Source organism: Acanthopagrus latus, chromosome 1, assembly GCF_904848185.1.
Source record: "Acanthopagrus latus isolate v.2019 chromosome 1, fAcaLat1.1, whole genome shotgun sequence".
Lineage (NCBI taxonomy): Eukaryota > Metazoa > Chordata > Actinopteri > Spariformes > Sparidae > Acanthopagrus > Acanthopagrus latus.
Window position 1 is genome coordinate 10338408 of NC_051039.1, and position 23114 is coordinate 10361521.

The 23114-nt window shown below is 41.4% G+C and overlaps 2 protein-coding genes across 7 annotated transcripts in view; both read left to right on the forward strand.

Annotated features, from left to right (window-relative positions):
* Positions 1 to 987: 987 nt before the first annotated feature.
* usp38 (ubiquitin specific peptidase 38) lies at positions 988 to 11663 on the forward strand. Of its 2 annotated transcripts, XM_037116157.1 has the most exons (11): positions 988 to 1263; positions 2652 to 3342; positions 4700 to 4835; positions 4922 to 5051; positions 5275 to 5376; positions 5811 to 5969; positions 6188 to 6381; positions 6498 to 6591; positions 6695 to 6801; positions 7296 to 8643; positions 9312 to 9479. In XM_037116157.1, the coding sequence occupies exons 2-11, from the start codon at positions 2661 to 2663 to the stop codon at positions 9477 to 9479; spliced, it is 3120 nt and encodes a 1039-aa protein (XP_036972052.1). In that variant the 5' UTR covers positions 988 to 1263; positions 2652 to 2660. The 2 variants fall into 2 exon arrangements, with proteins under 2 accessions (XP_036972052.1, XP_036972053.1); XM_037116158.1 differs by lacking the exon at positions 988 to 1263 and having other exon boundaries at positions 2661 to 3342; positions 9312 to 11663.
* Positions 11664 to 13521: 1858 nt separating this feature from the next.
* Positions 13522 to 23114, forward strand: part of gab1 (GRB2-associated binding protein 1) — a 51510-nt gene continuing 41917 nt past the window's right edge. For 3 of the 5 annotated variants that reach the window (XM_037116159.1, XM_037116192.1, XM_037116201.1), the window contains exons 1-2: positions 13637 to 14115; positions 14236 to 14397. In XM_037116159.1, coding sequence (XP_036972054.1) covers positions 14326 to 14397 — 72 coding nt within the window. In that variant the 5' untranslated portion in view covers positions 13637 to 14115; positions 14236 to 14325. The other 2 variants (XM_037116166.1, XM_037116176.1) reach the window with 2 other exon arrangements.

The window sequence follows — 23114 nt, forward strand, 5'->3', positions numbered from 1 at the left end:
GATTTTCCGAACTTTCTCCCGAAAAACGACAACTATCTTGTTGTTTATAATGAAAGACACACCGGTTGGTCATACAGGCAGCACGTTCGCGCTAGGAAGCTTGTTGTCGAGTACCCGCGTTCACATCGCTCTATCGCGAGACTTGGTTATGCTATCTTCAGGGACTGTTGGGAAATTTGTGGTGGACCTCAGATGTGTTTAAATTCCCTTTAAATCTCGGATGAAAGCAAGCAAAACACAGAAATAACAAAAAATTTCGACGACATCAAATTTGATTATGCTATTATTAGTAGATAGATTGTTTGGTTAAACAGACAACAGTGTCAGCCTGACCGTAAATAAAACAAGTCAGTGCATACATTGTAAAATATATTGACTTTCCCTCTTAAAAGTGGAAATAATTTAACTGCATGCAACAATCGAATGCAAGTTCTCCAGATTGTGCAATATAAACAGAAGCTATTGTGCACTATAAATAGAATCTAACGCTTTTACATACATTTTACAAGAAGATCATTATATTATATATACTTTAAAGTCTGAATCTCGGCTTGATTAAAAAAGTAACACTGGCAATATGTAGATAAGCCATTGTACCGCACTTTAGATCATTTAAAATTGTATTATAGCTTGTTGATCAGTCAACTAAGCGCATACATTATGTACACATTTGAACTCATCATGAATACATTTTTCAATGTATATCTAAAGTAATTTGCAGTAATATGTGTCACTATTTTATCCCCAGTTTACTCATCAATTGTCCTTGTGTAAATAATTTTAAAAACAAAGAATATTCATAAGGATTTTACATTTTTATATATCTATTTCACGGTACACATTGGACCAAAAGCCAACTTCAAGGGAGATCTCCTTAGTTCAGACGAACGACAAGGGGTACGTGAATGCAGCACGGCGATTAAACAGAAACTGCTCAGAAATTACCCAATACCTTTGTGAGAATTTTACATCATTTTACTTTAGTCGCGCAAAATGTCTAAAAGGATAATTTACTGAGAACTACTGACTTCATTACCGAAAATTCATCAACTGCGTAACAGGCGCTGTTAAGACGAAAATTGCTTCACCTAAGGGTCCTACCAACATATCTGTCTACAGCAATGACGTCGGTGGTAGGTTAATCAGCTGATTTTGAGCGATCGAATGGACCAAAATAACACGGTTTTATCTGCTAAAAGAGGTTTAACGTCAGTCCACAATTGACGATGTTCTGATCGGACACGGCTGACATGCGTTATTTGGGTAAGTACAGATCGTAGAGCTTCTGAATCGAGCGTAAACATGGCTGTATTTATGCTAAGTCAGAGGGACCTGTCGTTACACAGCTAATGTGTGGCCTGTTTCGGTTCTTTTGTTCCGTTTTGTCGTTGTTGGGGGATTTTTCGTAACAATCATCGCTATGGATCGCGACAGCTGGATCCGATGACATATTCGCATTTAGCATTTAGGAGACGTTTCACCTGCCGGACCTTTAGAGAAATCCGCTACCGTTAGCGTTAGCATGCTAGCCGCCTAGCACAGATAGCGGTTGGTTGCTGTTGTTGGTGAGATAATGCGGGGGTCAGGAGCGCAGAAGCGTTACTAACGTGTAGTTGATGAAACAATACTTAATTTGAGTGGGTTTTCTAACGTTAGACATTTAAGAAACAAACACTAAAATCACATCATAATTAACCATCGCACCTTTAGTTTAGAAAATAACGCTAATGGCCAAAACCGATTAAAAAAAAAAAAAAAAAATCCTGTGACAGCTGCACTGAAACTACCTCAACCATACAACAGGAAAGCATATAAAATTAAGTATTTTATTTATAAATATACATGTTTTTATTATGTATATGTTTTTTTAAGTGGTTATTTGTGTTCAATGTGACTCTGTATTCAAATAAAGTCATTACTGTGTAAGGAAAACTTATTTTGCTCTACAGTTTTGACATTGATGAATTGAATGTGGTAGCCCATTCAAAAGATTAGCCAGTCAATTAGATGACTAATCAATGGAAAATGAATCTAGAAGAATTAAAACAAATATTTACTCTTTCCAATCAAAAGTGTTCAACTTTAAGAAGCACTTTCTACTATTTCCTGACACCTTTGAGTCATATTGATTAATGATAATGATCGGTTCACTTTGTCACCAATTGAAATGAATGTGTTGACATTTTTTGTGTTCTGCCATAGTGCGATTTTTTTCCTGCTCTACACAGCTGTACACACAAATACAAACTAATTATGTTGTACATTTGTGCAATATGTAGAGACCCAGTCATCAGGTGATGTGAAGCATCTTCCTCGCCTCAATAGTCCCATCACAGCAAAGCCTGTGAGCTCCACATTCCAGTTGCAGCACGCTGAAGCCGTGTGGTCTACCTGTGAATGCCTGTGCTTTTCAGTGAATGTGCGCAGCGTGTGGACTCCGCCGTTTGGAGTAGAAAGGAATCCATGGAACAATGGAGTATTTTTGCACAATGAGGCACTGGTTTGACTTGTGTTAGTAGGACAAGAGCAGGTGTAACTAATAACAATATAAATACGGCCCATGACGGATTTGTTATTACTGTTGTCAAGTGTGAGTGCAGAAGGTAGAAGGACCTTTTTTCTTTTTAAACAAGTGTCATTATTTCCTGCAGATTTCCATCATGGACAAGATTTTGGAGGGCCTTGTGAGCTCCAACCACTCTGTACCGGTGAAGAAAGCCATTGTGAAGAAGGTCGTGGAGGCAGCAGAGAAAGAGGTGACTGAGGAGCAGTGTCAGTCCCTGTTCACGCTCACCACCCGCCTCATCTTGCTCGGTGAAGATGCCTTCCAGAGGCAGATCGGCCTCCAGGTTCTGGATGCTTATGCACGTTACCACCGCCTGGAGTTCGAGCGGTTCTTCAGCAAAGACTTTGTCCTGAGTCTTCTCCAGCAGGGCTACGGCCAGCTGGACCGCAAAGACCCGGCCATTATAGACTACATTCACTGCTGCCTTCGGCTGCTCATCAGCTGCCCCTCGGTGCTGGAGATCTTCGGAGTGATCCAGGTGGAGGTTTTGAGGATGGTGTGTGAACGTCCGGAGCCTGCCCTTTGCGCCCGCCTGAACACTTTACTGTCAGACTTTGTGCAGTGCATCCCGAGGGATAAGTCCGGCGTCTTGTTCTGCCAGCAGCTGGTCAGGACCATCAGTTACTTCCACTGCTTTGCCAGCCAAGAGCGGGAGTTGAGAGAGTATGTAGGTCAGGTGACAAAGGTTAGCACACTGCTGCAGAACATCTGGAAGGCTGACCCAGCAACGCTGCTACCTTCGCTGCAAGAAGTCTTCGCTATTATCTCTTCCACAGGTGAGACTTCTTCCTCTTTCCCTTGCTTATTTTCCTCAATGGCAGTGATGCGTGGGATTGCATTTTAGAGGACCACAAATGAAACTTATTTCACGTCTTACACAAGAACTGGCTCTATTTTTCTCTCGAGTGACAGCACAGTGGATCCGTGGAATAGTTACAGATGTCGTATGTCTATGAACACATTGAGGTTTAAACCATAGGCTTATGTTGCCTACCAGTAACTGAAAAAGAGTATTTGGCAGCATGAAGCCCAGACTTATGCCCTTTCCTTCGATACATCTTGGCTTTAATACCAGGTTTTAAGTGCACAATTGAGATCCCAGGAACAGTTTCCCACCTTCTACTAAATCTACTGATTCAAAGAGGCCCCCCCCCCACACACACACACACACACACACACACACACACACACACACACATACACATACACACACGAGGGCAAACACTGATTAAGCATTCTGGGAGGAAGCTGAGTTCCATCTCCTGTCGATGGTACATTTTAGAGATCTCCTGAGCCTACCATGCAGCGTTGCAAGCGAGTGAACTGTGAAGCAGCGCGAAATAAACAAACAGCAGGCAGCAGTTTCGATTGAAGGGCCGTGTCGACGGCACGCGCCAGTGAGCGATGCAGGCAGAGCCGCTGTGAGCTGTAAGGTCACCCTGCCTCCATTTCAGTGACAGTTTTCAGGTGAACTAAGCTTTCTAAAGTCTTACTCATGCTGGGAAAGTTGCTGTCAAATCCAGATCTTCTCTCCTCTTCGCTTATTTTACACAATCACTTTAACATTGTATAGAAAATACAGGACATTTTGCTATGTAGTTTTTTAAAGTTTTCTCTTTGCCACTGTGTTATTCATATTCATAATCTAAATATTCTACTTCACTCAATATCGATAGATACTGAAGAACATTGATTGGTAGCGGGAGTAAAAAACGTCCAAAGGGACAAGACTGGCAAATGTCTTGACAGGAGACGGACAAAACAAAGGCAAAACTTAAAACTTGATGTTACCAAACAGCTCTTCCATAAATACAAACTTTGTGAAGTATAGACTTTGGGGTGCAGCCAGTGTTTTTTTTGTCAGTTAATGTGTAGATTATTTTCTTTCATTTAGGTAAGTCGTTGACAACTACTCGATTGATCGTTTCAACTCTACTACGGACGGTTTATAGTTTTGTTTCATTTTTGAGGCCCAAGTTTCTGGTGGTGTTGCTCTACATTATACCACAGCTGTAAACTTTGAGTGAAAATTCACGTTTGCACCCCTGATTTAGTGATATAAAAAGACAAGTTAGGCTTGTGTACTCATGAAGCATTTCTACCCTGATTTTTGTTTACATTTTCTTTTTGCAGACCCCTCCTTTGACCCATCCATCGCTCTGGCCAGCCTGGTCCAGCACATCCCAGTCCAGATGATCACAGTGCTCATCAAGAGTCTCACCACAGACCAAAACGTCAAAGATGCAAGCATGACTAAAGCACTCTGCAGGTGACGTCACACACCTTATCGCCCAGGATCAAATGATTTGTTTTATGTGCATCATTTACACCTTTAATCTTCACCTGTCCATCCAGGATGATCGACTGGCTGTCCTGGCCTCTGGCCCAGCATGTGGACACCTGGGTCATTGCTCTACTCAAAGGACTGGCTGCAGTTCAGAAGTTCACTATCCTCATAGATGTTACCCTGCTTAAGATTGAACTGGTTTGTATTCAGAACTCCTCATTTTGATTTATTGTGAACCTCAGCAAGAGAGATTTTACGCATCTTTTTAGAGCTACACAGATGTTGGACTGCAGTAATAATCAGAGTAGATTGCAGATATTTTATTATGGCTTGTGAAATGACTCACTTGAATTATCGAAGCAGTTCCCCAGACAATATGAATGTTTTAATGACATAAAGATCTATTTTTTTCAACCCGTAGGTATTCAGTCGTCTGTGGTACCCCCTCGTGCGGCAGGGGGCGCTAGCTGTGCTCTCCCACATGCTGCTGAGTTTCCAGCACTCTCCCGAGGCCTTCCATTTGGTAAGGGATCTCCTGACTCCTCACAGACCATTTCCCCCCTCATATGGCCACTTTATTGGTTTTCTCATTTTCGTCTCCTCTGGTTTAAATTACTTCAAAGCCGCATAGACTTCTTTTCCCAGAACCCCAGGCTCGGCGCCACTCGGCCACTAATGATGTGTGAAGCGCTTAAATGCCGAGCAATGGCCCTTGAGTTGGCCGATTTCATTAGTATCTAAAAACATGAATAGTCTCAAAAATACCCTGTTAATGAGACGGAACATGGGTATCCCTATGTGCAAGTCCCCTCCGGCTGACCATGCTGTAGATTTGCGCGATCAATATTAGCAGTGGTACCGTTCAACTTTCTCAACACTGCAATGTCCTCAACTTTTTCTTTCTTTTTCTCAACTTTTTTTTTCTTATTCTTTGATCTTCAACCCGCCCTCTCTCAGGTTGTTCCACACGTGGTGCATCTAGTCGACTCTTTGAGGACAGACGGTCTCTCCACCAGTAAAGCTTTCTTGCTGCAGTTCACTGAGCTCATACACTGCATGATGTACCAGTACTCCGGCTTCCCTGACCTCTATGACCACATACTAGAGGCCATCAAGGTAAAAGAGCGGGGGACACCTCACATTAAAAAAAAGTTCACATAAACATAGAGTAAATACATGATAGGAAGACATACATTCATGAAGTGTAAATATATCGATATTGTTGATTACCACCTACGCCAGAAGTTACATTGTATAAATAAAGCGGAGTTCACTTTACCTCTTGTGCTTCCTCCTTCTGTTATGCAGCTGATCATTTCAAATTGTCTTCTCAGGATCTCCCAAAACCCGGTGAAGATAAGATCAAGTTGGTGTTGAATCAAAGTGCCTGGACCTCCCAGTCCAACTCGTTTGCCTCGGGGCTTCTGAGGCAAGCTGGGAAGTCTGAGACGGGCAAGACCGGCCTGGTCAACCTTGGGAACACCTGCTACATGAACAGCATCATCCAGACCCTCTTCATGGCCACAGAGTGGGTCGCGCATGCAAACACAACACACACATACACTTGTCACATTTGTATACCATACTCTACAAAGACATAAACATGAAAAGTCTGCCTGTAACTTTGTGGGTTTATTTTTTCAGTTTCAGGCGGCACGTTTTATCATTACCTCTAAATGGCTCCAACACGCTCATGAAAAAGCTCCAGCTGCTCTTCGCATTCCTTGCACACACTCAGGTTAGTGTTGTCTGCTGTCACAGATCGCACAGAAAAGTATTACCGATGGCAACAGCAATTGATTTCCGAGTTTGTGTGTGCGATGCATGTGTGTTTCCTGCAGAGGGCAGCATACGCTCCCAGAAACTTCCTGGAAGCTTCTCGGCCTCCCTGGTTCAACGTGGGCTCTCAGCAGGACTGTTCTGAGTACCTCAGATTTCTTCTGGACAGGTACAGTCGCACTGCAAGCAGATCATATCAGTCAATAAGAATAAGATTGTGTCGTGTGAGCATTTAAGATTTTGAAACATAAAATGGCTTCTCCTTTATGGTTCCCCTTTGCAAGATGATTTAAAACGGGCAGCGTTGTGCAATGTTTGTGTGTCCTTACTACACACTAAAATGTCCTGTTCACCGTTCTATGTCTGAAAATGCACATGATTTTACAGTGCATGTGTTCAGAGGCCAATCCCTCAGAATCATTTTCTTCTCTCTCTGTCTGAGTAATAAATATGCACATCTGTAGCACTTCGGTTAACATTTTTACCAAATTCAACTGCATTGCCCTCTCTTAAGAACACATTTCTCTAAATGATGTGACTCAGTGCTTTCTGTTTCAAAGGAACATACATGGTACCCTATGACAGCAGTGACACAAATTTAAAATCAATTCTCAGCTGTGTTTTCACCTCGTACGTTGGGTGTCCCTGTCTGTTGATCTCAAGGTTACATGAAGAGGAGAAAACCATTCAGGTTCTTGAATCAGCTAAGCCAAAGATCGCCGCCTCTGTTGACACAAGCAGCAAAGACCCAACAGGTCAGACTTCTCCGGACGTGGGCCAAGAATTCTCTTTGGATCCAGCTGAAACCAAACCTGGGACTGACGAGAGGACTTTGATAGAAACGATGTTCGGTGGGAGTCTGATCACAGGTATTCGCTGTTTGCAGTGTAACTGCATCTCTGAGAAAGAGGAGCCTTTTACAGACCTTTCTTTGGCCTTCTGTCCTTCTGCCACCTCTCAGGGCAGCCCTCAACCCGAGGGGCCCTCGGAGGAGCCCAAGGTTCTCTGTCAGGGATCTGTCAATGGTGGCAGTGAAATTCCCGAGCCAGGCTCAGTCAAGTCCCCGGCTAGCAATGTCCATTTTGTGCCAGCGACAAATGAGCCTCCTCTCTCTGTGCCTGACCTGGTGAATTATTTCCTGGCTCCAGAGATTCTGGACGAAGAGAATGCCTACTTCTGTGAGAAGTGTAGCTCCCTCCAGCGGGCCGAGAGGACCCTGAAAGTGGTGTCGGCGCCTGAGTACTTAATCCTCACCCTGCTGCGATTCTCGTATGATGCCAAATGCCATGTCCGGAGGAAGATCCTGGAAAACGTCACCATCCCGCCACTCATGAGACTTCCTGTACATGCCCCCTCAAGGCCTACACAGTGTTCCTCTTCTACCTCCTCTCCGCTGCAAGTGGATTCTCCCGAGAGCAGCGAGAATCTGGCAAAGAAGCTCAAGCCGTCTCAAAAAGATGAGGAGGACGAAGAGAAGGAGAGGATAGATGGATCGGAGCACACAAACAGAGGAGGGGAGATGTCAGTCCAGTCGGTGCCCTATGTCCTCAGCTCCGTGGTGATGCATTCTGGCGTGTCGTCCGAGAGCGGCCACTACTACTCTTACGGTCGCAACATAAACGGAGCAGATGGAGCACAGCATCCAGCCAATCACTTCGCCCTCAAGGAGGATTTGGGAAACGGCCCGGCCGAGTGTAGCCTCTCCACTTGCTCAGCTCTCTCAATTCCTCCTGAGCAAGAAGACAAACTAGCTAATAGTAGCCAGGAGGCAAGAGATTGGCTCCTGTTCAACGATAGCAGAGTGACATTCTCATCCTTCCAATCAGTGCAGAACATTACTAATCGCTTCCCCAAGGACACAGCTTATGTGCTCATGTACAGGAGACAGGAGCTGCCGGGGCAGAGCGTAAATGGTGGACTGATGGCAAATGGAATGAGAGTTAGCGCTGAGCCTCCGCTGCAGAAAGATCTGCTGGATGCTATTATCAAGGACAACAAGCTGTATTTACAGGTATGAGGGGGGAGGTGGAAAACAAACATAGTCTCCCACACACACATCATGTTACCATTTGAGTTCAGTCTCTATAAAAATGTACCAATAAATGCAAGCCAACTATGAGGTGATTAGCATTAGAGCATGAGTGTAATCCGCTGCTAAGAATTTCAGTGGATATTTTGGCTGAAACGCTGTGCTTATTTTCATGCTTAACATGCATTTGACGTTTAACATCATTTACCGCGAACCCCTCTAAGTGTGAGGTTGTTGCGGGAGTCGAGGACTGTGCATGAGTCTCTCAGGTGGAAAGAAGCTGAGGGGAAACAGACAGAACTTTCCCAGATAACTAAGAGCCTGCACAGTACAGCAGACTTTTTTTTTTGCCTTCGACTGAACTCGAAGCCAAATCTGAGCCGTCCTGTTACCAGACGTGAGGTGTAATTTCACGAGTCATTGAACAGTGCAGTGTTGAGTTGACTTTCCGTTGCGCTTGCATAAAATGATGGGAGTAAATCGCCTCTAGGGGGTGCTGCAATAATGTTAACTGACAACACTGATGCACTCTGAGTCACGCAGACTCCGCCTGCGCTCCCTCACGTAGCAGAGGTTAAGTATTTGTTTTAGTTTGCACCTAAAGATAATCTAACGTGGAATTATTTCTCGTTCCTCAACGCTGTCAACAGGAACAGGAGCTCAACGCCCGGACCCAAGCTCTCCAGGCCCCTTCATCCTCCTGCTCTTTCAGGCCCAACGGTTCAGATGACAATAACCCACCGGGGAGCTGCGGCCCATCTGGTGGTGGAGGAGGAGGGGGAGGGGGCTTCAATACCATTAGTAGACTGGTCTTCTGAAAGAAAAAAAATGCGGCGGGAAACTCAGGTGAACTGGCCCTGAGGGAGTCCTGAACTGTCACACCTTAGATGCGATGTGCTTATAACCTCGTAAAAAGACACACACACACACACACACACACACACACACACGTGGAGCATATGCACTGATTTTGACCTTGGGTTTGATTTTCTTTTTAATTCTCATAGTTTGATCATAAAAGTCTTTATACAACATTTTCAGTCACCATTTGATAAATTCTTATTTATTTGGATTATTTGTTTTGTGATCTCAGCATTGTAATCTTGCATTTATCCTCATAATTTTAAAAACCTAAGGTACAGTTCTGTTTCCAACGAAGCGAGGATGCTGTGTAAAACATTATCTAAACAGACTGTGACTCTTTTGTAATCCTTTTTTCTTTTTTTTTTTAAACATAAACTCACTTGAAAACACCACACCACACATATATCTGCTTATTCTGAAATTGATGCCAGGAACACATTTCAAACATGTTTGGACAGGGGCAACACAATTCTGAGAAAGTTATGAATGCTCTACAAACACCTGTCTGGATGACTCAACGGCTTTAACAGGATAGTGTGATGATGTTCACCACTTTGTGAAACAGATGACTGTGTAAAAGATATTCCTACATGGTCTCATGTTAACTGTAATCGGTAAAAGTGCTTCATTTGTCAACATTCGCATTCTGTTTCTATTTACGTTTTACACAGTGTCACAATCTTTTTGGAATCAGGGATGTACAAAATACTCATTGACAGTGTGTGTGTGTGTGTGCGTGTGTGCGTGTGTGCGTGCGTGCGTGCGTGCGTGCGTGTGCTCTCTCCTTCAACAGAAAGAAATATGGCTACATATCATTTGATAGAAATAAATCCGTACATGATAAATCTGTAAAACTTGGTTCAGTTTAGAACATGTTCATATCATCTTGCCTGTCAGAGTGTTTGTTGTATTACCTCACACACAAACACACACATACACACACACACACACAGACATATGCAAATACATGCATGTGCAGTGCACAGTACAGAAGAAAGCATTCAGCTGTAAGATAAAGACTGTTTTGATTCGTCATAGTTCTGAACACACAGCTCACAACCTTTTTGTTGACTTTTCTGATTTGCATGCAGCTTTCCTTCACGAGCTGTGGAGTTTGTTTTTTCGAGATGTTTGAATCTTTCTTGCCGTGTGCTTTGGTGTTTTATAAGTTTCATATCCCATGCAATAAATGTACATATGACTTAAAAGTATCGTTCTGAAGAATCATGGAATACAAAACTATATGTGGATAACTATTTCCAAGATAAAGGCATTTTTAATATGATTATTTAATGCTGTTCTACCACTAGAAGAATAACTACATCGGTAACTGCTTGTTTAAACATATTTGACAGGAGTGAGCTGTTTGATGGCATATTTTAATGTATTCCTCTGATCTGACCATTCAGGGAGACTTGTTTTCATGCTGATTTTTTTATGTGCCTTTTGATATTTAATGCAGATTTTTGAAGAGGACTTTGTTAGCTGGAATGTGTTAATATTCATGATGGCTTCACTTTTCCTGGAGTGAAAGCAAATCAGTATCTGTTATACTGTCTAACACCACCAGGCAGGCAATTAAAGGTGGTGTTTTTTTAAAGTGGTGTTCTGGCAAAGAGGTGGGCAGATGTTGGGGGGACTAAACTCTAAATGTAATGGATAACACGTGATGATACAAATGCATAAAAAAATCAGAGGGTATGACTATTAAAAGGAAATTAATAAATACTCAGTTGAGCAATGGCGAGACAAAGCAGTGGGTGTTCTGTAGAAATCTAAAATACCAAAGGTATTGCTCAAGTGTACCTCAATGTCTGTGTCACCTTGCGTCTCCACTGCAGAGAATATATTGACCACTAGGAGTCACCTTTAGTACTAAGTCTCCACTTGAATAGATCACCTATTGTACATAATTTATATTCTTCCTTGCAGTATATACAGACCCTGACATCACCAGTGCCGAGTAACATATTACATTTTCTTACCAGTTAAATGATTCAAGCTGAAAATGGTTAAATGTTCGATTCAGTGCACTATTGTCAATTTCATACAGCAAACCTCAAGAATTCCACTCAGTAAAACATGCAAATGTTTGGTATGTGAGTGACTTTGTTGATTAAAACAACTACAGAACCGTACGTTGTTGCATAATTCGTCAAAACAAGCACATGCGTCATCCCGTTTCTGCTTTGCTTGCAAAATGTGTTTTTGCACGAATGGAAGTGAGCATAAACAGCAGCAACTGAAAAGAGAACTGGGAAATCACGTGCAATCACATATTGTGCCCACAGACATAGGACAAATGTCAAGCATATTGTTGAATAGCAGATTATCTGAAATGGTGCCATTTATTAGTAATCAGCTATTGATATGGTAAAAAACTATTGCAGTAGCACTAAAGCTTTCAAAGGGCACTTGGACGGGGAAAAAAATCAATGATTCTCAATTATTAATCAACCAAACCATTACTTTTCTCCTCACTTTTGTGCAAGTGTTAACTCCTGGGGACAGTACGACATTATAATTCTCTTTCAGTGTAATGTCATGTTTGGATTGTATCACATTTACGCAAGGTTTAGGTTTCAAATGCTGCATACTGTATGTGCACGTGTACATTTGGCATGATGGGAGATAAGGCCTGGTTTGTTCATCTGATGTGGGTACAAATGAATTCCGCACTACAACAAGAGACAACATTTAAGAAACAGCCTCTCTCTCTCACACACACACACACACACACAAAGGCCAATTAGACATACCAATTTCACAAAACCCCGATGCATCAAGAACATGACATACAAAGCCTCTTAGTGTTGTAATTCGTTGTGCTAAATATATGGTATCATGACAAAGAATTCACCCACTGGAATCAGTGTATCTTGTCTATACAGCCTTTAATTGCTCCCTATTTCCTCATCAATACAGTGGCTGTTGAAAGAGGTAATATGCCTGTGTGCAATGGCAAAGTCATTAATCGTAGACTAACAGGGAACATCCTTTGGGGGAAGTGTTTACCATTACAATAGCATTCCAATAAGATTCCTGAGATACCATTCTGTGTCCACGGGAAGCATGTGTTTGCTAGTGGATTAGACCAGTTGTAGGTGTTCAGTTCAATATATTGATCAGATATGGTAAACCAGATCAATATTAGACTAAGAAGTGTAACCTTTTTCTTCCCTCTATGTTGTTGGGCAGAAGCACTACAGATTTAACCATTTTAGAATACAGTTTAAAATAAAATCTTTCCCAGCTTAGTTTGAAGGCCATGTTAACGATGTAAAAAGACAGAAAATAGAGTATTTTTGTGAAACAGTTGTGTCAAGTGTGCAGTGTGCTCCTTAATATAACACTAAGATCAAATGATCTTTGTGGCGCGCCTTCAAGGAATAAACACGCATTGTGGATAGTGTAGTTCAGACGTGCAGACGTGTTTGGGACCTCTCCTTTCATAGTGAAGTGGGTCGCTTCTTTGTCCTTTCTTCGGCTGACTGAGGCCACTTTTTGTATTCACCCAGGGGCGCTCACAGCTCTACAACATCATGTTTCATCTGTGAAACCGCCCCTACGGTCATTTGTTATTTAGTGGGACGGAACACAAACGATTTTTGGACTACATGTCCCATGGTTGAAGGGCTACAGTTTTCCCTGCACGCCGCCGCCTCCCCATTCCGTCCTCCAAAACGATTGTTAAAGCGCGCGGAGCTACTAGGATGCCGCATCCGATGGGAACTTTCAAAACAAAACTCTCAATAAGGAACGTGAAGCGATTTTTGGGATGCAGTGTGCGTTATTAACATGAAAAAAAAAATCGAATGAAGATTCTGCGATCCACAATTAAAATACATTTGTTCTTTAAATTAAATGAAATCGATAATTGGCACAGCTAGCCATTATTTTTTTTAAAACATGACACAAATGGGCATTGGTAGTAAGGGCTGCTACATTTTGGAAATTCACACGTAACTAAATTCACTCAACATCAGTTCGTTAGCCGTTAACTGACGTGCCGATCAAGCGCAGTATTTTGAAAGCAGGATCACTTCATTTCCGGCTTCTTGTCGTTCGTGTCCGTTAACTTGACGCCGCCATGTTCCAGAGGAGGGTGAGTTGAGGGAAAGACGGAGCCACCCTGTCAATCATAATTAAGGAACCATGGGAGTAAACTGGTAGGGAAGCTCGGCGAAACCACTGTGTTTACGGTGAAGATTGTTCTAATTTTGCGCAAAAAACCCCCGACAACTATGCACCGGCACACTGTGGGACGTCTACATCTGATCTCGCCAACTGGGAATCGCTCCACTTTGACGGGAATTAGCATGAAGCGTTATATATAACAACAACAAAAAAAACTTAGCGACTTTCAGTTGCCTGCGCCTATTTTTTTTTTTGCCCCCACGGCGTTCCAGTTTAAACAAATTACCCAAGTCACCGTTGATATTTGTACAAAAGGCGGTGCCGCGGAGGTTTTTATGAACTCCAAGCTCAGGATATACCCGCTTATTTGACTACAACTCGTGGAAAAAATCTGGTCTGTGCATTTCAGAGTCCTGCCTTGTCGGCGAGTCGACTTTCGAAGGAGGAGTGACGGTATTTATCGCTGTTACAAACACTACGTTTGAACTTAAAAAAAAAATCTCTCTCTGTACAGTTGAACTTCGCCGTTTGAGCTTTCTGTTGTTTTCTTTTCATGTTTTATTCTCCCATCAGGTACGAGAAGACACTCCCAACCAAAAACACAAAACGAAGCCAAACACAAATCTCCGCTCCAACTCCAGGGAGAGCAAGAAAGGAGCAGATATGAGTGGGGGAGATGTGGTGTGCTCAGGGTGGCTGAGAAAGTCTCCTCCTGAAAAAAAGTTGAGACGTTACGTAAGTGCACCTTATGTCCTATTTCTTACACTGTTAAAAACAAAAAAAAAGTAACCTGACAGACAAAATGTGCCAGCTTTACCTTGGATACTTTTTCATGTGCACTGTTGGGCGCAGTGACGGACATGTGTAGGCCTCAGCTTGTGTGTGTGTGTGTGTGTGTGTTCGTGTGTGTTCATTTAAACAATTTTTAAGTTTTGCCCTTTCCTGAGCCTGGGGTTATTCTCTGATCTCCGTTCACTCTCTTGCTCTCTCTCTCTTTCTCCTGTACAATAAGAGTGACTTGCCCCATGAGTTAGCAGTTCAGGAGGCTATTGTTGTGCTCATTGGCACTTCCACAGGGGCTCACTGCTGTTGTTTTGGGTCAAACCTGAGACTTCTTCAATGGCTGCTTCATGCCACCACGCGTTAATCCAGTCTCACAGCGTTTTACCTCTGAGGATTTTGAATTCCTTGCACCAGTAGCACAATGCATTGATCATCCTGGGGAAAGCAATAGTGTGCAGTCACAGTCGGCACTCTCCTGTGTCAAAGGTGGTAGACGGTCATGCCAAGGGTTAAATGATTTACAAAAACAGCTGCGGAGTACATCAAAGGATTTCCCCATTCCTGCACATTTAAAATGGTGTTTGTAAAGCTGTTAGATGTGCGTAATGAAGTGTTGAGAAGCTGTTCGTCAGAGCTAGTGTAGCTATTGATGTTTACAGCCCAACCACATATTCAGGCTCACAGGGGTCACAAGAACAAAAACCATTAATATTACACACTGGCAGTGCATTACAACTGTTTTGCATGCGATTCTCTCTGCTTATTTGTTGTGAGTGGTTGACTACAGCACTGATGCATAAGCAAATAACTTCAGTCACACCCGTTAGCTGTCAAGTGTTTGCACTTTCCTCGAGGATCCGTGGATATCTCCATTATTGATCTTTGAATTACAAGACCTGCAACTCCAGAAGGAGGGATGTTCTCACAGAAACCACAGATCCAATGAAGTGTTGTTGTTGTTGTTGTTGTTGTTGTTGTTTTTATATATATATTCGGAGAACAATTAAACTAAAATCAAGCCAGAAAGCATGATTTTTGCAGGCCTTTTTCACATTCAATAGCTGTTTGATGAAGAGGAAGTCAAGAATCCTAGTCCAGTTGAGAACATTTTTTGTGTTCATGGTAATCTCACACAGCTTCACAACTCTGACTAGAGATGACATCTTATTTACTCTGCAGGAAACAATCAATATTGTTTTTGTGTCAGGGATCACCCTGATGTACAGCATGCGGTGCAGAGAACTTAACATACCCACTTCAGGACGGTCTGCCTTCCGCATCACTTGACATTGTCTCTGAAATCAAGCGTTGGCTGTATTCATCCAGAATTGTTCATTCTCAATAGAGTAAACAGCAGGCGAGTGGAGGACTTAATTGTTCTCGAGGGGATATGGCAACTAGCTGCTCCAGTTTCATAACTGCTTTCTGGACACAGGAGCAGAGAATAGCCAGGAGGCCATCTGACAGTATGTTACAAGGAGCTGGGGAAGTGCTCTGAAGCTGGTTTTAATAAGAAGAGTGGCTTACAGTTGATCATCAAACTATATTACTGTTTGTTCTTCTGGTGGCTTTTTATTACCTCTGCCAAGGGGGTAATGTGTGTGTCTGTTTGCTGGGTTGATTTGTTTGTCAGTGGGCTTAGACAAAAAACTTCTGAATAAATTCCCATGAAACTTGGATGAAAATAATGCATAGATCTTGATGAAAGAACAAGGTGTGTTTAGGTGTCTGGTGTCTATGAGTGAGTACGGGATTTAAGTGTTTTGTTTAATATTCGATTAGATTTGATTGAATTAAACGGGCTGTTGGGCCTTGGTGGAGGTATGCGCTCTACTGATTGTCATCCTAGTTTTTGAGATAGTGTGGATTGTGAAGTAGCCACCCTAAACCATTAAGTATCTAGATTAAAAACACTCTTTTACTCTTTCCTGAATAGATTACTTTTTCTCCATTGACAACTGTAGCTTTCTGATTCAATAATGTTTTCAGCACTTCTGTATAAAAAGAGTTAATCTGTTTATCTGATTTTGGTCATGTGATTAGCATATATTTTAAGTGTATGTTCAAATGTTTTTTTCCACTCTGAGTTGCCCAGCATTTAAAAAACTAAAAATACTAACTAACAAAAATGTGGGTGGCTGTCTGTGAAAGGTCATTGTGTTTGGTCACATGAGGCTTTGTAATCCATGGAATTGCTGACCATCCTTTTTTTTTTTTTTTGGCAGATGACAAATTAGTCTACTGTTACGTATCTGGGAAGTTACCACCAGCTGTTTGAGTTGATGTCCGAAGTAAAATCCAGAATTTCAAATCTGGTAATGAAGCATTGTGGCTTTAGGCTGGCAAGGATAAGTGGAATAATTTTGAGGTTGGATCTGGGAAATGTTTATGTTTCTGAATAATCTGACTTCTGTCATTTGATTAATCTATTTTTTTTAAACAATGTTGTTAGATAACTACTTTTAACTTCCTTGGATTACACAGCACAACAAAGCTTACTTTTTAGAGAAACAGCAAACTGCTCTTAGTATAGAAGTATGGTGGTATGTGTTAATGTTGGAGCAAAGGATTGTTTGGAAATGTACATATCATTAGCAGAACCATGTCTGGGGGTCAGTACTACCACAGTGATACTTCCTTGTCTGGTCATTTAACCAAGCACTTGTACAGTTTGAAACTTAAATATCTGAGGTTGTATACGTGTGTGTGTACGTGTGTTGTGCTGCATTTCGTGGCAATCTGTTGATGGGGTCCGTTGGCAAATTTAGGATGGCCAGTGAATAGCAGCCAGTCACTATGCAGTACAATCTTGTCTTTCTGTCAGATGCTGCTGTCTTAATGTGTCAGTAAGATCTCATGAGACCAAGAGAGCTGTTGTCTTCTCACACTTGTTAGTTAAGTGCATTTACCTGGGATCATGTATTTTTTAGATCACAACAGAACCTGATGAGCCTTTAACTATCCTCTTCCTTGTAGATACACTGTTTTCAACTTGATCATATTTTCGTCAGTTTGAACCCAGGCTTCCATGTCACTTTTTCAGCAGGTTTCTATTTATTTTAATCAGGTAATCAAGAAAAGTGTAGTAGTTACAAGAATTCAGATCTCTGCATTGAGTCCGATACAAGATGGGCACTCTATAGAACCATTACAATTGTGTGTAATCGTGCTATCGTCTCCAGACTGAGCAGGCGGTGGACGTCTAGAAGCCGGGGCCCCTGCTTACCTGATTAAGCACTTAGGGCAAAGTTTGCCCCTGAGGCTCTGCTGCTGATTGGAGCTCAAAGGTGAAGGCAGTTCAGCAGACCAGCCTGTGTCTGAGCAGCCCCGACCATCATAGAAAATGTTGCCTCTCTGTTCATTACCACGGAACTGTGTGCGACAAGGCAATAAAATTTTTTTTTAAAAATTGCCGTTATTCATCAAAACACCTAAGACTGAAAACTTACTGATATTTATATTTACAGATTAGAAGTAGTTCCTGCATTTTTACTGTTGATACATGCAGTCACATTTCTGTTAATTTATGTTTGAGGCCATAAATTGTTTTTGCACTCCATATCCTCCATATATCTGTGTGAGCATTTTTCTTTCGTAATGTGGCCTATTAGGTGATTAATTCATTGTTGTAGTCTGAACACTTCCTGGCACTTAATGTCTCATTCAGAGGCAGCATGAAGCTATCTAACCACAGTTGCTTTTGTAGGACTTTTCCCAGCCATAGTTTGTCATAACTGTATCCTCTGCGGTTTTTCATTTCATTGACACTGCATTTTCCATCTGGTTCTCTTTTTCCTCTTTCATTTCTCTTACCTTTCAATCTGTGAATTTCTGTCGAGGGCCACTTGTAAAAACATTTTAAAAAGGTACAGTTTGGAGACTGATATCTTCACAACATCTGTAGTCTGTGATCAGAGGGACCTAAGGAGATGGAGGGATGAAGTTGCAAGGTCATTTTCAGCACCACTCTGGTAGCAATAGGGCTACAACTAATGATTCTTTACATCATCACTTTCATACTTAATCAATTAATTGTTTAGTTTATAAATGTCAAGAAATTAGAAAAATGCTCAGTGCAGTTTTCCGGAACCCAAAATGACCTCATCGAATGTTTTTTCTTTTGTCTTTTCAACAATCCAAAACCCCCAAACCTATTTATTATCATAAATGGCAAAGAGAAGCAACAAATCCTGACACATAAGAAGCCAGAACCAGCTAATGTTGGACATATTTGTTTGAAACATAACTGAAATGCTGAATCTATTTATCAAAATTGTAAGCAATTCATTTTCTTTGTGTGAATGTGAGTATGACTATCTGTTTGTGTCAGCCCTGTGATAAACTGGTGACCTGTCCACTCCACCCTGTTGCACTCTGGGACAGGCTCCATACATGTAGGGGCAGGTGGGCCTGAGATGCCGTAATCGCTGGAATGTACTTTAACCATGTCTCATCCTGAGTGTCAAATAATATTGAATCAAACCATATAAACCAATCATTGCAATTGTTTTTCGATCTGCCAATCTGCCATTAGCTACGATCTATCTTCTATTTTTCTTACTGTGTAATTTTCTTGCTAAAAGTACAATTCTTCTAAACGTGTTAAGTAGAGAAAAGTTGTGTCATTGATTGATGTTTCAAGATTCATTGTTTTTGTAAAATAAGAAGGTTTATAACAAGATAAAGTGACAACAACAAAAAAATTGATATCTAGTTACAAAGGGAAAATATGCTATTATATCATGAAACATTTTTTTTATGATGTAAAAAGGATATTGTAGAAAGAGAGTGGTAGACATGGTGGCAAAAACTTGTTGCCATATTTAAAGGAATCCAGTTTTGCCAACATCTTTACGTTTAAAAGTGTCTCTGCTTTCAGTCTGCTTTAAAACTAAAAGCCATTTGTCATAGTGATATGCTTACATCCTGCATTTACTGTTCATCTTTATTTATTATGATCTGTGCTACCCAATGCCTATCTTTGAATAGTCAAGTATGTGTTAAACATAATCAGTTGATCATGCAGTGCAGTTCACACTCGTCAGGAATTTGGCTTTAGCAGAACATATTCAGTTTATCATCACCGTGGTAAATATGTAAGATTACAGTGATAATATTTCTTTTATTTTATTGCGCAGCCCTAATTTGGCTTGGCATTTCCTCAGTTCTTTCCTCCCACTGCACATATGGATCATTATATTCTGTGTTGTCCATTGGCATGTACCCATTGGAAGCAGATAAAGATTTTGAAATACACTTAGTCCAGCCCTTAATAGGGCCTCAGTACTGGAGCATGAGGCTGCAGGGTGGACCGGAAGAAGGAAAATATTGAACCCTGAAGGTCCTCCTCTGTAGCTGTAAAGGGAGACTGAGGACATGCTCCATGCTGGTCTTGACTCCTCTCAGCTGGAGGGAATGCATTTACAGTACACACCACTATGATCATAAGCCATGACTTCTGTCTGTGGCTGACTGGAAACTACTGTCATTTGCAAAGAAAAGAGAAACGTATGCCATGAATGTGTCAGCACGGTCAAACGAAAACAAAGGCATAGCTCTCTGATTAAGTAGAGGATTCATTAAATCTGCTTAGCAAGTGGAACAGAGAACAAACGCTCACTTTCTGTTACCCCCCCTCCTCTCCCCACATGCTTGAAGAAACAAACAAACAAGCAACCCAAACGGGATGCAACAGAGGCGTACTTGTGCAGCATTAGCCTCTTAGGCTAACAAAGAAAAATTACTGGACCATGTCCTGAGCGCCACAACAGCACAGCTCTCCATTTGGAGTGAGCAGACTAGTGCTGATCAGCCACAGCTTGAAAATGGATTGCATGGTGCCATTAATTATTTAATGTCCATTACAAACAAATAACCATTAAATATTTATATTTGTGCTATTACAGTAGTTATCCTTTACCGGCCCACTTTAGTCCCAGACACAGACTATTGTCACTGTGTCATACATAGTGGCATCATTTGCAACATGGCCAAATTAGTAACAAACACAGTTTCAAAGTAATGCGGAAGGGACTCACAAAAGTATCCCATAGTAGCAATTCAGTTGATTCCGTAATATTTTAAACTGTTTGATTGTCAAAGTGATACCTGTCACATATTAGCAGGACATTTGATTGAGTCTTTTTTCGCAGTTGAAAAAAATCTGTTATGAACTGCACTTATGCTTAGTCCTTTGTTTTAAAACACAATAGAAGTGAACCTCATCTTCATTTACTTATGGATAGTTATAGAGTGTAAGAGCCTGAAATTATGTCATTGCATTACAAAGAAAAACACAGCCACAAAAACAAAACAGCCAGTAAAAGCAAAGGCCTCTGAAACTTGGCAGTACATCATCTTTTTGTGACGTGGTAAATATCTCACCAGTCTTCTGCTGCTTTGCATAAGTGAGATTATATTACAATTTGGAAATAAACATCCAACCTATCTCTATCTTATGCAGTTGTCTTTATCGTATGTGTATTATCCATCATAGATATATGTGACAGCAGTTTTCAAGTGTCTTGAAAACATTAGTTGCATATATCACTCCAGTCAGCCAGAGGGGCTGTTCAGTATGTATAAATCAACCAAGCTAATCTATTTTGGAAATCTCATTGTCTCTCTGTGAAAAGAATGCGTATGCATGTTTCTGTTTTTGTACTTGCACAATTTAAGTTGTGAATCTACAAGGAGTTTTATACATCTGGCCCATGGTGTATTTGTTTCTCTGCTGTCCCTGTTGCCATGTGGTCACCATTTCCCTGCTTAGAGTCTGTGCAGCATTTATAAGTAGCATCTAGCAGGATCTGGTTGTCTGCATCAGAACAGTACTGATAGTTTGGAAGGCACAAATGTATATTTAACTAGCCTCAAGTTTGGTCCCCCAGCTTTTGTCCGAACTTTAACTCACTTATGCGGTTCCTTTCGCAATAAGTTATGTCTTTCATGTGAAGCCTTCAATACAGATTCTTAAGCAATAGAACTGTTATTCAAATGAGCACACCGCTCTTTTAAAATTTCAAAATGAGGCTGAAATCTAAGATGGTAGTTTAACTGCCATTGTGTTAGCTCTCTATCAAAAGCTGTACTATGCTGTATTTTGTTACGGATTAACTTGAATTTACATAGGCCACTTGCAGTTTATCGTTATTGGATGCTTTAAAATACTGTCATACAGGTTTACAAGAGGTTGTCTGAGAAGTAGCAGGGTCCCATTTCAAGGCTAATAAATTAAATGGTATTGGATTTGTGCATAGACACGTGCACTTGCCAATACTGATTTGAGCATTTTAATCAGTATGGGGAGAATCTCCCAATACCAATACATTGGAATGACCCAAGAAATTGTCCACAGGGGTATAAGTGTTCAATAAGCTTTGATTATCATATGTATTGCAATATTTTTGCATGTGACTGGTATGTAAGAATGAAGTCATTAAAAGAAAGAAGTGTCTTAGAAAGGTGTTTCTATACAACACACAATGATAAAATAGTCATTGTGACCACATTTGCATCGAGGTGGTATATATCCCTCTCAAAATGTTGTTGTATAATTCTTTAACCAAATGTGTTGCCTTAGTGGAGCACTGAGATTGTCAGATTTAATTGGTAGGTCATGGCTGACACGGAGCATTTTGTAAACAGATGTGTCTCTTTTTGCCTGGTGCAGCTGTTTACCGTCCGATGTGCCAAGTCCACCAGCAGGAGCATGGAGTGACTGTAGAGAACTGGTTCTCATTCAGACTTGGTTTGCCTGTCTGAAACTTCGGGAAAGGACTGTGAACAGTTTTCTGTTAGAATATGAGGCTGCTGAGTTGTAAAATGATCCTTTTGTGCTATTTGTCACGGTGCCAAGTCGAACAGTTTCAAGTGCAGCTATTATTAAACGCAGATGACAGAAACCTCTCCTATTTGCCAAGGCTAATTTTACACGTCATCATTTGTTGTTCCAGTTTCTTACGATTGATCAGGATGATTCTCATATACACTGTGACATAGATTTAAATTCAAAGATAAAAGTCTTACATATTTGCTCTACATTGTTTCTCATGTAAACTGTTAACTGTTCACCTAATGACATAAGCCATTAAAAATAGTATGTGTCATAAGGCAGCTTTCTATTTTCAGAATGTAGTTGTAGTCTTTTTTGGACATAGAACAGGACTCGTAGGAGAACACAGATGGCCAAAGATGGTCTACACTGACCAGGCAAAAAGGCTGTAGGCTCTTTGTTCCCATCAGATTGGCGTGCGTGCGTGTGTGTGTGTGTGTGTGTGTACGTGCGTGCGTGCGTGTGTGTGTGTGTGTGTGTCATTTCAAGAAAAACGGACAAACAGAACTTGGGCCAAATTTATGATAATGTGCATTCCCTGAATTCCTGCAAAGCAGGGGAAACAGCTTCCAGACTAATGGTGTAGGACTATAAAAATGTATGCAGTGACGTGTAGGCTGGGATATACCACACTGGCAATCAATAACTTTGTCATCATTGTTTAGGAGAATGAAGAGTAAGCAAACGGGATGAGAAAGGCTGGAGTGCTTCTCAAAGCAGCACCATTAGGCAGCCTCCAGTGAGAGCAGCTCTCTGTTCTCTCCCTCTTTCTTTCCGTTCCCAGTGCTTCTTGGCAGCCACAGACAGCTGGAATGTGAGGTTGCTCTGTGCTCCT